General features: G+C 44.0%; 1 protein-coding gene across 1 annotated transcript in view; it reads right to left on the reverse strand.

The window, feature by feature from the left end:
* Nucleotides 1–6,568: 6,568 nt before the first annotated feature.
* The window catches only part of LOC126284487 (uncharacterized), a 79,456-nt gene continuing 72,516 nt past the window's right edge, over nt 6,569–13,508 (reverse strand). The window contains exon 6 of the mRNA XM_049983447.1: nt 6,569–7,299. Within this exon, the coding sequence (XP_049839404.1) occupies nt 6,569–7,299 (731 nt within the window). The remainder of the gene's footprint in view (nt 7,300–13,508) is intronic.

Consider the following 13,508-nt stretch of genomic DNA (forward strand, 5'->3'; position numbering starts at 1 on the left):
CTACATTAAAACGTTATGTTTCTTTTTCAGAACTGGAAAAACACAAGCGTGACAGCATTCGAACCTGTAATCTTCACATCCGAAATCCGACGCCTTATCCATTAGGCCGAACGGTCACTGACGACCACCATTTACATGTATACGACTCATCTCGAAACGCTCACACCCCTGAGGATTTGTGTTTTCGTTCTACACAGCCGCTGCCCCTTGCTCTTTCCCACCCATTCGTTACATTCAACCTCTGACGAGACCGACCAAATATAGACTGAGAAACAAGACCACACACTTTGTGCATTCGGAATCGAAGGCAGGGCGTCCCTCGCCGCATTTGCTACGATTGCCACTTGCTACTTCTCCAGAAGCGGCGGCGGCGGCGACGACGACGACGACGACGACGACGACGACGACGAATATCGCGAGAGGCTTTGAGATATGTGAGAAATACATTTATAAAATGTAATTCAGACTGCCTTGTCCCACCTTATGCTGTACCGCTTTGGCAAATGCTTTATCTGCGCCATTCGCCTTAATCGCATCTGAGAGTAATTCTTAAAAAAACGCCTGTCGCTAATTGTTCGTCATCACAGATACTGTTTGCTATACGGCCACGACGCGCAACTGATTTCCAAAATTCATCTTTCTCCTGTGAGGGTGGAACTTACGACCCCTCGTTTATTAGACCAGTGCTCTACCACTGAGCTAAAGACGCGCGGCCTAGTGGTACTCTTGGGTACTTCGTCCTTACGTCGTCTGCATCATCAGACTTTAGCTGACAACACTTCATATTACCGGCTAATATTTGCAGCTATGGCGACAAATTACTGCTTGGCTACACATCTGACACGTAACCGATGTGCTCTCCAAACAACAACACTTGCATTTCAGAACATGTCTTTCACACATGTCTACAAAATCACCTTCACCTTCAAATACAGTTTCCTTGCGACTGACAGAGACGTAGGCAAAGTTTAAAGTTGCTATTTCCATTAAATCTCGTTAATCAGAAAAACGGTAATTTACACCTGCAGCGGAACAAAATTCCGTTCCGCCCAGCGCCTGGCTCGAACCCACGACCCTAGGATTAAGAGTCTGACACTCTATTGACTGAGCTAGCCGGCTACCTCGTTGAATACCTGCCGGGTAGCACGTCACACAGTACTCGTTTGGGTTGGGTGGTCCCACACAGAATCTCTCCATGATGCCTAATGTTTTCCTAACATCACACTCGTCACGTACTTCACTTTTATGTCATAATCATTTCTGAGAGGTAAAGAAATTGCATGACAACATGCAGAGCTAGTGGCGTCAAAATTAACACACATACTTTATGTGACTCAAAAGCCGAACGAGTTACTTTACGACCTTGTTTTATATGTGCAAGTGCCAGTCAAAACTCCCGGTGTCGGCACTCTGCCGACCATTTCGCTAGTTAACACCGGTCTTGTTGTGTGTGTTTCAAGCTCAAGAGCATCTCCAAGCAAAAAATGGTCAACATCAACATTCAGACGGTTTCGTACTGCTCAATTGCTACATTAAAACGTTATGTTTCTTTTTCAGAACTGGAAAAACACAAGAGTGACAGCATTCGAACCTGTAATCTTCAGATCCGAATTCCGACGCCTGATCCATTTTTTTTTTTTTTTTTTTTTTTTTTTGTTCGTTGGGGAGTTGATTGATCACTTTCCAGACGCTAGTTCCCTATTCATAAAGTTGTACACTGTCACGCAACGCATTAATCATACACAGTAGTTGTTCCTGAGTCATATTGTGTCTCACGTGTATTTACGAGAGTTATGGAGGTTGGAGCAATCTATTAAAATCTTCACCTCTGCCGAGTTTCGATCCCTGGTCTTCTGCTTTTTTTTTTTTTGTTTTTTTTTTTTTTTTTTTTTTTTTTAAGAGAGAGGAATCAAACACGCAATCTTCGGATACGAAGTCCGACGCCTTATCCATTTTTTTTGTTTGTTTTTTTTTTTTTTTTTTTTACTGTCACACAACGCATTAATCATACACAGTAGTTGTTCCTGAGTCATATTGTGGCTCACGTGTATTTAAAAGAGTTATGGAGGTTGGAACAATCTATTAAAATCTTCATCTCTGCCGAATTTCGATCCCTGGTCTTCTGCTTTTTTTTTTTTTTTTTTTTTTTTTTTTTTTTTTTTTTTTTTTTTTTTTTTTTTACTTGGCAGCATGAGGCAGGCGGAGGCAAAGCGGGCAGGGGTCAAAATCTCGAGGCCTGGCCGCGATGTCTCCACCCAGTCCTGTTGCTGAGGCGTGTCTTTATCATAGTTTTCAATAAGAAATTTTACATCTTGTGTATACGTAGATATATGCTGTTTTGCCTTCGAAATCCTGAACCAAAAGATGCTTCATTTGAAACAAAAAATTTATGTCATGCCGAGGCAATAGAGATTGAAGGTTATAGCTTTAATGCTTTTTTTTTTTTTTTTTTTTTTTTTTTTTTTTTTTTTTTTCTCATCCACTGCTTCTCGGCAACCTAGCATACTTCTTTGTAATATATAATAAAGTTGTAGGAAGTAGTGGACCCTGAACCTGTATATTATTTTTTTTTTAATTTCTGTTTAGTTTTTTAATTGTTATTATTATTATTTTTGTTTGTTTGTTATTTTTTTATTGTAAAAGAAAAATCTTCATGGAATGTGAAGAAGGAATTTTATGTTAAGGCACTAATTCCATAGCCTCCTTTCCTTCTTGAGATTAATAATAATAATAAAAAAGTATGTTCCCTTCCATGGAAACAAATGAGACTTCCTTCTCAGTCATAAAATGAATGTATAAGAAAACAATTTATCTTTAACCCTGCGATACTGGCTTTCGGCTTCGGCTTCTTCTGTGCAATAAACAAAATAGCCTTCTTTGCCAGCAGAGGATAAGTGATTGTAATATGAAACTGTAAAATTGTACTTCTCCCCAATTGTTTTTGTTTAAGCGTCGTTGCGCTTAAATAAACGATTTTTGTTTATCTCGTTGGCTTGTCAACCAATGCCCAGTCGCTCGAATACAATTTTCAGCATATTGCCGTAGTTTTTCTTGTGGTCTTTATATTTCAGGGCGTTATAAAAAGCACACTTCAAGTACATGTAAAAATCAGTGGAATTGTCATTTCCCAGGTGATTAATTACGTAATTCACATAGTGTCCCATTAACCAATGGACCGAGTTGTTTTTTGCTGCTGGAAAATAGCAAGTCTGAGGCCTGAGGAATGTAACAGGGGGAAAATTTTCCACCGAAGATCTCGTAAGAAAAGCCAGTTGTTCCCTAATCCAATTACAGAGTTGTAGATTGCCACCGCACGTGAATCTGTGCACTAACGTGTCGATCAATTTACATTTGAGACATAGGTTCGTGTCGCTAACGCCGATTGCATGTAACCTTTCATTGGTGCTTACGGTCTCATTCACTGTTTTATACCACGCTGACTTGACGTCCGATGGTAGACCACGCATATTAATATTTTTCCATATGGCGTCCCAATCAGTGTGTGGGTATTTACTTTCCAATTTGTTTCTCCCCTCCATTTTCTTTCGATGGCACAGAACATCGCGGGCCGTGATCCGTCGTGAGTTGATGATGACACCGCCGAGATAGCTGAATTCCACAAAATATACACGAACGTACTGGAGCCGGTTATTTATTTTTTGCACATTCACCGGCGCCTGTAAACTGGCAGGCCTGACAACTTCAAATAATTTAGTTGTAATGCTATCAGCGTGGTCGCTAAGGATAGTGGCGGTCCTTTTTATAAAAAGCGCAGACGCCTTATTTCTGATGTCAACTAACCCCAAACCTCCATTCCTGGGATCTAAGGTCGCAGTTTTTGCGTCGACTCTGAATATATCCCCTCTCCAAAGATAGCTGGCAACGGTAGACATTATCTTTTTTCCAATCATTTTCGGTAGTGGGAAGATCTGTGCTATAAAGTAACTCCTGGAGAGAATGCAGTGGTTAATGAAAATCACCCTCTGAACTTGGTTCATGTTACGGTGGAGGTTTTCTCTTGTTGTTCCAAGAAGTTGTCCCGACGTATTTCTCCAATTGATAGCTGCCATTTTTAACGGACAAGGTGTCAGTGTTATTCCTAGTGCTTTGCATTGGGTGACCATTGTGGCCCAGGCTAAGGTGGTATGTTGAAAACCCCGCAGGTTTAGGAGTTTGCTTTTGTTTGCGTTGACACCTGCTCCGGAGACTCTACAGTACTTTTTAATTAGCGTGTCCAATTTCAAAATGTCGTCGGGATTTCGCAGGACGACTCCGACATCATCGGCATAGGCGTTTATGACTGTTCGGTGACCAGATAATGTGATGCCAGTTAGAGTGGCATGAACACTGCGGAGGAAAGGTTCTAATGAAAGCACGAATAGGAACATGGAGAGGGGGCTTCCTTGAGGAACGCCGCGCCTGATCTGAATCTGCTTTGTCCTCTGGCAGTTAACTGATATACAAGCGCTGATGCCTGTTGCAACATTTCTGATCACACTTACGACTCGCTCATTAAAACCTATTTTGTTCAGTGTGGCACTAAGGAATCTATGATCCACACGATCAAATGCTTTCTGGAAGTCAATAAACATGATAGCACATTTTATGGTGGTCACAGCAGTGATTGCAATTATATCTCTATATTCAGCTATGCTTTTGAAAATGCTCTTGGTAGGCACACAGGACTGGTATGGACTTACTATCTTTTTGGCCAACTGTGAGAGTCTGTTGTTTAAAATTCTGCCGATGATTTTATAATCGGAGTTTAACAGGGAGATAGGACGAAAGTTGTTGAGGTTTCTTTTTGCAGCATTTTTTGGGATTAGTACTATTGTGCTCTCTTTAAAAACAGCAGGTAAATGCTTTCCCTGAAGCACCTCGTTCGTCATTCGGGTAAACATGTCACCAATCAGTGGCCAGTATCGTTTATAAAATTCAACAGGCAAACCATCCGGTCCCGGCGATTTCCTCAGAGGAGATTTGCAGATGATTCTGTGGATATCTTCGTTAGTACACTCAACGAGAAGGTCTTCGTTTTCCTCGTCCGAGACCTGTGGAGCTATGAAACTAAGGAACTCATCGAAGGACTCTTCACATACCGGGTTGGCAGTGTATAGGTCTTCGTAATATTTGTGCACTGCATTGACCATGTCTCTCTGAGTCGTGAGTGTCTCGCCAGTTTCAGACTGAAGTCCATCAATGAAGGTGCGTCTCCTGTTTCTTTCGTGCTTCAGTAGATGGTACAAGGAAGCATGTTCATCCTCCACGACTGTCTTAGCCTTGGATTTTAATTTCAGACCCTCCATCTGCTGTCTTTTAAGACTGAGCAATTTGGCCTTAGTTTGCTTGATATCTGCCAGACGGACGTTGGAAGTGTTTGCCTGCTCATATAAATTTCGCAGCATGGTATAATAAAATTCTATGGAATTTTTCAAGTCTTTCGATCGTTGTACACTATACTGGATGAGAACTTTTCTCAGTTTAGGCTTTGCCCTGTTGCACCACCAGTCTAGTACTGAGACGTGTCTATCTGCAGAGCGGAGGCACAATGCCCACGCTTCTGTCAAACTTTCTTCTAATCCGTCGTCCTGCATCAGTGACGTATTAAGGTGCCATGAACTTCTAAAACGGCGAGTGGGTTGCGCAGTAAGGTTGATGGAAGCTAGCACGGAGCTATGATCAGAAAAGTAAACTGGAATCGTCTCTGCTTTAATGAAGGAGCTAACTAGACTTTGCGATATGTAGAGTCTGTCGATCCTGCTACGTGAGTGAGGACCTAGGAATGTAAATGCCACAAATGTGGGATACATTAGTTCCCAAGCATCTTTAAGCTGTAAAACAGTGACGAAACGCTTCAGTTCATTGCAGTTATTAAAATTCGGAAACTGGTCTTTCTTATTTATCACACAATTAAAATCACCGCCTATTATAAGATCTTTTGGGTTTTTCCGTAATAAATAAATGATTTCTTCTTTATAGAACTGTGCTCTTTCCATTCTATTGGATGTGCCAGAAGGGGCATACAGATTGATAAGGGTAAAACCAAAGACTTTTATACCTATCGCTCTGCCGGAGTCCAACCTCTCGATATCCGAGACAGGAATCCCCTCCCTGACTAAAATTGCTGTACCGACGTTGGTGTCAAGTGAGACATTTAAAATCGCCAAATATCCAGGCACTGTAAGATTAGTCAGCACTACTTCCTGTAGGAAAGCAATGTCCGTCCCTGACTCATATAAATAATCCTTGAGCGCTGTAACTTTAGTCACGGATGTAATCCTGTTAATATTGATAGTCGTAATTGTATATGCCTGGGACATTTAGTTTGCATAAAAAGTAAATAAGTGGTTAAAAAGATAACAAAATATTAATAAAAAAAAAAGAAAAGAGATGTGCAGCTTCTAGAAGGGAGAAACGACTCCGCTTAAACAAACATCTAAAAGAATAGTCAGTATTTGAAGCTCGGTAAACACTTCATCTGGTTCCTCTGAAATATGACTAAGACAGTAGTAGAATTAGAAATGAAACTGGTTCAACAAAATCCTTTTTTTTTTTTCATCTTACAGCCTCATTTTGGTGCAGGATTCCGAACATCTCGGGTTTTAGTTTTACCGAGGGGCTTTGCATCACTAATGTCACTTGAAGGTACCTCCTTAGGTCTTTCCGTGATGATTTCATACAAGACGTTCTTGGCCGTCGCTTCCTCTTGTGCTGGTTGTTGTTTGCTTTGGTTACGGGAAGCTTTGAGAGTAGGTTGCGGTTTGAGTCGGCGTCTTCGGACATCTTGGTTCAACGCGCCGTCATTCGGATTGTCTATCTTTACCACCGTTGTGACCGAAGCTGCCTCAACAGCGTCCTTTTTACGAGTGCCATTTCCTTGTTCTTCCGTCACTTGCTCCAGAGCACTGACTGAGTCGGCGGTTTGTGGGTCTGTAAGTTCTTGAGTTGGGTTCCGCTCCGTCACCTCTTGTGCTTCGGAGTGCGCCTCTTCCGTCTCCGCGACAATCGTTACGGCGTCCCCTCCGTGGACCGTTTGTACCTGTTCAGCCGCCGACAGCGGCCGGGTTGCCTCAGCGGCTGTCGTCACGTCAATACATGTACTGTTTGTTTCCTCGAGCACATCCGCATTACACTGCTTCTGCTTGCGGGTGGAAGGCGAATTACGGGCGGACTCGCCGTCCGAGCCGTCATCGGTCGTTTCCAACGGTCGCTTCTTAGTCTGGAGATCGCAATCGGGAACAGAAGGGTGTGATGTAATGACGCTCAGGGGAGGGAACTCCGTAGTAGTTATGGCGGGCACTGCAGAAGTACATGCACCACTGTCGTTGACCGAAAGAAGGGAAGTGCTATTTGGTAAGACATCGCTGAGGGTCAGTTTTTGACGCTGTGTTAGATTGTTCCGAAGAACAAAAACACGGCGCGGACAATCTTGTCGGAAATGACCTGTCTCATTGCAAATATTGCACGTGCGCTCCTGACCAGAATACACAACATGTGCTTTATGGCCTGCAACGGATATATGGGACGGAATGTTGGCTTTCACCTAAATTTCAACGGATCTAATGCCATTAAAACACTGTATCTTGTATAGCTTCGACCATCTTTCGTTATAGATAGATTTAACTTCGCCATATTTAGATAGAGCGTCCTTGATCAACTGATTATCAATTTCAATTGGAACATTCAAAATCCTGACATTGGTGTACATGATATCAGCTTTTCGTACAGAGACATTACTTTTTGAACCGTCTCGATGAACAAATTCGACGGAATTACCCCATTTTGCAAGCAACTTATCGACTGTCACTGAGTTCAGAAATTTAACAAAAACACAGTATTTTTCAGCATCTAATTGCGTGGTATGAACAGAGTCAGAATTTATACCGATTACCTCAGTCAGCCAATCGTGGATTTCCAGCGCAGTGGGTTGGACCGGCCGTGTTTCTTTCTCGAACGAGAAGACTAAAGTATTCTTCCTGACGGTGTCAGACATGGTCGTCGGTTCCGACGAAATTCCGGCAACAACCGAAATTGCGGCGAAGCACGAAACGTGGAACGGACGAAAGCACTATAAAAACACTTATCAGAGACACCACTCAAAAAATAACAGCGAAAATGTACAGCTAACTTCACGTAAACACCAAACACCGGCGATAGCGCTAACGTACGCGGAGTAAACAACAAGCACGTCCGACCGCGGCGACGGCTAAAGCCAGAATGGCATTAGGCCACACGGTCACTGACGACCAACATTTACATGTATACGACTCATCTCGAAACGCTCACACCCCTGAGGATTTGTGTTTTCGTTCTACACAGCCGCTGCCCCTTGCTCTTTCCCACCCATTCGTTACATTCAACCTCTGACGAGACCGACCAAATATAGACTGAGAAACAAGACTACACACTTTGTGCATTCGGAATCGAAGGCAGGGCGTCCCTCGCCGCATTTGCTACGATTGCCATTTGCTACTTCTGCAGAAGCGGCGGCGGCGACGACGACGACGACGACGACGACGAATATCGCGAGAGGCTTTGAGATATGTGAGAAATACATCTATAAAATGTAATTCAGACTGCCTCGTCCCACCTTATGCTGTACCGCTTTGGCAAATGCTTTATCTGCGCCATTCGCCTTAATCGCATCTGAGAGTAATTCTTAAAAAAACGCCTGTCGCTAATTGTTCGTCATCACAGATACTGTTTGCTATACGGCCACGACGCGCAACTGATTTCCAAAATTCATCTTTCTCCTGTGAGGATGGAACTTACGACCCCTCGTTTATTAGAACAGAGGTCTACCACTGAGCTAAACAGGCGCGGCCTAGCGGTACTCTTGGGTACTTCGTCCTTACGGTCGTCTGCATCATCAGACTTTAGCTGACAACACTTCATATTACCGGCTAATATTTGCAGCTATTTCGACAAATTACTGCTTGGCTACACATCTGACACGTAACCGATGTGCTCTCCAAACAACAACACTTGCATTTCAGATCATGTCTTTCACACATGTCTACAAAATCACCTTCACCTTCAAATACAGTTTCCTTGCGACTGACAGAGACGTAGGCAAAGTTTAAAGTTGCTATTTCCATTAAATCTCGTTAATCAGAAAAACGGTAATTTACACCTGCAGCGGAACAAAATTCCGTTCCGCCCAGCGCCTGGCTCGAACCCACGACCCTGGGATTAAGAGTCTGACACTCTACCGACTGAGCTAGCCGGCTACCTCGGTGAATACCTGCCGGGTAGCACGTCACACAGTACTCGTTTGGGTTGGGTGGTCCCATACAGAATCTCTCCATGATGCCTAATGTTTTCCTAACGTCACACTCGTCACGTACTTCACTTTTATGTCATAATCATTTCTGAGAGGTAAAGAAATTGCATGACAACATGCAGAGCTAGTGGCGTCAAAATTAACACACATACTTTATGTGACTCAAAAGCCGAACGAGTTACTTTCCGACGTTGTTTTAGATGTGCAAGTGATAGTCAAAACTCGCTGTGTCGGCACTCTGCCGACCATTTCGCTAGTTAACACCGGTCTTGTTGTGTGTGTTTCAAGCTCAAGAGCATCTCCAAGCAAAAAATGGTCAACAGCAACTTTCAGACGGTTTCGTACTGCTCAATTGCTACATTAAAACGTTATGTTTCTTTTTCTGAACTGGAAAAACACAAGCGTGACAGCATTCGAACCTGTAATCTTCAGATCCGAAATCCGACACCTTATCCATTAGGCCACACGGTCACTGACGACCAACATTTACATGTATACGACTCATCTCGAAACGCTCACACCCCTGAGGATTTGTGTTTTCGTTCTACACAGCCGCTGCCCCTTGCTCTTTCCCACCCATTCGTTACATTCAACCTCTGACGAGACCGACCGAATATAGACTGAGAAACAAGACCACACACTTTGTGCATTCGGAATCGAAGGCAGGGCGTCCCTCGCCGCATTTGCTACGATTGCCATTTGCTACTTCTGCAGAAGCGGCGGCGGCGACGACGACGACGACGACGACGACGACGACGACGACGACGACGAATATTGCGAGAGGCTTTGAGATATGTGAGAAATACATCTATAAAATGTAATTCAGACTGCCTCGTCCCACCTTATGCTGTACCGCTTTGGCAAATGCTTTATCTGCGCCATTCGCCTTAATCGCATCTGAGAGTAATTCTTAAAAAAACGCCTGTCGCTACTTGTTCGTCATCACAGATACTGTTTGCTATACGGCCACGACGCGCAACTGATTTCCAAAATTCATCTTTCTCCTGTGAGGATGGAACTTACGACCCCTCGTTTATTAGACCAGTGCTCTACCACTGAGCTAAAGAGGCGCGGCCTAGCGGTACTCTTGGGTACTTCGTCCTTACGGTCGTCTGCATCATCAGAATTTAGCTGACAACACTTCTTATTACCGGCTAACATTTGCAGCTATGGCGACAAATTACTGCTTGGCTCCACTTCTGACACGTAACCGATGTGCTCTCCAAACAACAACACTTACATTTCAGAACATGTCTTTCACACATGTCTACAAAATCACCTACACCTTCAAATACAGTTTCCTTGCGACTGACAGAGACGTAGGCAAAGTTTAAAGTTGCTATTTCCATTAAATCTCGTTAATCAGAAAAACGGTAATTTACACCTGCAGCGGAACAGAATTCCGTTCCGCCCAGCGCCTGGCTCGAACCCACGACCCTGGGATTAAGAGTCTGACACTCTACCGACTGAGCTAGCCGGCTACCTCGGTGAATACCTGCCGGGTAGCACGTCACACAGTACTCGTTTGGGTTGGGTGGTCCCATACAGAATCTCTCCATGGTGCCTAATGTTTTCCTAACGTCACACTCGTCACGTACTTCACTTTTATGTCATAATCATTTCTGAGAGGTAAAGAAATTGCATGACAACATGCAGATCTAGTGGCGTCAAAATTAACACACATACTTTATGTGACTCAAAAGCCGAACGAGTTACTTTACGACCTTGTTTTATATGTGCAAGTGCCAGTCAAAACTCGCGGTGTCGGCACTCTGCCGACCATTTCGCTAGTTAACACCGGTCTTGTTGTGTGTGTTTCAAGCTCAAGAGCATCTCCAAGCAAAAATTGGTCAACAGCAACATTCAGACGGTTTCGTACTGCTCAATTGCTACATTAAAACGTTATGTTTCTTTTTCAGAACTGGAAAAACACAAGCGTGACAGCATTCGAACCTGTAATCTTCACATCCGAAATCCGACGCCTTATCCATTAGGCCACACGGTCACTGACGACCAACATTTACATGTATACGACTCATCTCGAAACGCTCACACCCCTGAGGATTTGTGTTTTCGTTCTACACAGCCGCTGCCCCTTGCTCTTTCCCACCCATTCGTTACATTCAACTTCTGACGAGACCGACCGAATATAGACTGAGAAACAAGACCACACACTTTGTGCATTCGGAATCGAAGGCAGGGCGTCCCTCGCCGCATTTGCTACGATTGCCATTTGCTACTTCTGCAGAAGCGGCGGCGGCGACGACGACGACGACGACGACGACGAATATCGCGAGAGGCTTTGAGATATGTGAGAAATACATCTATAAAATGTAATTCAGACTGCCTCGTCCCACCTTATGCTGTACCGCTTTGGCAAATGCTTTATCTGCGCCATTCGCCTTAATCGCATCTGAGAGTAATTCTTAAAAAAACGCCTGTCGCTACTTGTTCGTCATCACAGATACTGTTTGCTATACGGCCACGACGCGCAACTGATTTCCAAAATTCATCATTCTCCTGTGAGGATGGAACTTACGACCCCTCGTTTATTAGACCAGTGCTCTACCACTGAGCTAAAGAGGCGCGGCCTAGCGGTAATCTTGGGTACTTCGTCCTTACGGTCGTCTGCATCATCAGACTTTAGCTGACAACACTTCATATTACAGGCTAATATTTGCAGCTATGGCGACAAATTACTGCTTGGCTACACTTCTGACACGTAACCGATGTGCTCTCCAAACAACAACACTTACATTTCAGAACATGTCTTTCACACATGTCTACAAAATCACCTTCACCTTCAAATACAGTTTCCTTGCGACTGACAGAGACGTAGGCAAAGTTTAAAGTTGCTATTTCCATTAAATCTCGTTAACCAGAAAAACGGTAATTTACACCTGCAGCGGAACAAAATTCCATTCCGCCCAGCGCCTGGCTCGAACCCACGACCCTGGGATTAAGAGTCTGACACTCTACCGTCTGAGCTAGAAGGCTACCTCGGTGAACACCTGCCGGGTAGCACGTCACACAGTACTCGTTTGGGTTGGGTGGTCCCATACAGAATCTCTCCATGGTGCCTAATGTTTTCCTAACGTCACACTCGTCACGTACTTCACTTTTATGTCATAATCATTTCTGAGAGGTAAAGAAATTGCATGACAACATGCAGAGCTAGTGGCGACAAAATTAACACACATACTTTATGTGACTCAAAAGCCGAACGAGTTACTTTACGACCTTGTTTTATATGTGCAAGTGCCAGTCAAAACTCGCGGTGTCGGCACTCTGCCGACCATTTCGCTAGTTAACACCGGTCTTGTTGTGTGTGTTTCAAGCTCAAGAGCATCTCCAAGCAAAAAATGGTCAACATCAACATTCAGACGGTTTCGTACTGCTCAATTGCTACATTAAAACGTTATGTTTCTTTTTCAGAACTGGAAAAACACAAGCGTGACAGGATTCGAACCTGTGATCTTCAGATCCGAAATCCGACGCCTTATCCATTAGGCCACACGGTCACTGACGACAAACATTTACATGTATACGACTCATCTCGAAACACACCCCTGAGGATTTGTGTTTTCGTTCTACACAGCCGCTGCCCCTTGCTCTTTCCCACCCATTCGTTACATTCAACCTCTGACGAGACCGACCAAATATAGACTGAGAAACAAGACCACACACTTTGTGCATTCGGAATCGAAGGCAGGGCGTCCCTCGCCGCATTTGCTACGACTGCCATTTGCTACATCTGCAGAAGCGGCGGCGGCGACGACGACGACGACGACGACGACGACGACGACGAATATCGCGAGAGGCTTTGAGATATGTGAGAAATACATCTATAAAATGTAATTCAGACTGCCTCGTCCCACCTTATGCTGTACCGCTTTGGCAAATGCTTTATCTGCGCCAATCGCCTTAATCGCATCTGAGAGTAATTCTTAAAAAAACGCCTGTCGCTAATTGTTCGTCATCACAGATACTGTTTGCTATACGGCCACGACGCGCAACTGATTTCCAAAATTCATCTTTCTCCTGTGAGGATGGAACTTACGACCCCTCGTTTGTTAGACCAGTGCTCTACCACTGAGCTAAACAGGCGCGGCCTAGCGGTACTCTTGGGTACTTCGTCCTTACGGTCGTCTGCATCATCAGACTTTAGCTGACAACACTTCATATTACCGGCTAATATTTGCAGCTATGGCGACAAATTACTGCT

The sequence above is a fragment of the Schistocerca gregaria genome, chromosome 8 (genome assembly GCF_023897955.1).
Source record: "Schistocerca gregaria isolate iqSchGreg1 chromosome 8, iqSchGreg1.2, whole genome shotgun sequence".
Taxonomy (NCBI): Eukaryota; Metazoa; Arthropoda; class Insecta; order Orthoptera; family Acrididae; genus Schistocerca; species Schistocerca gregaria.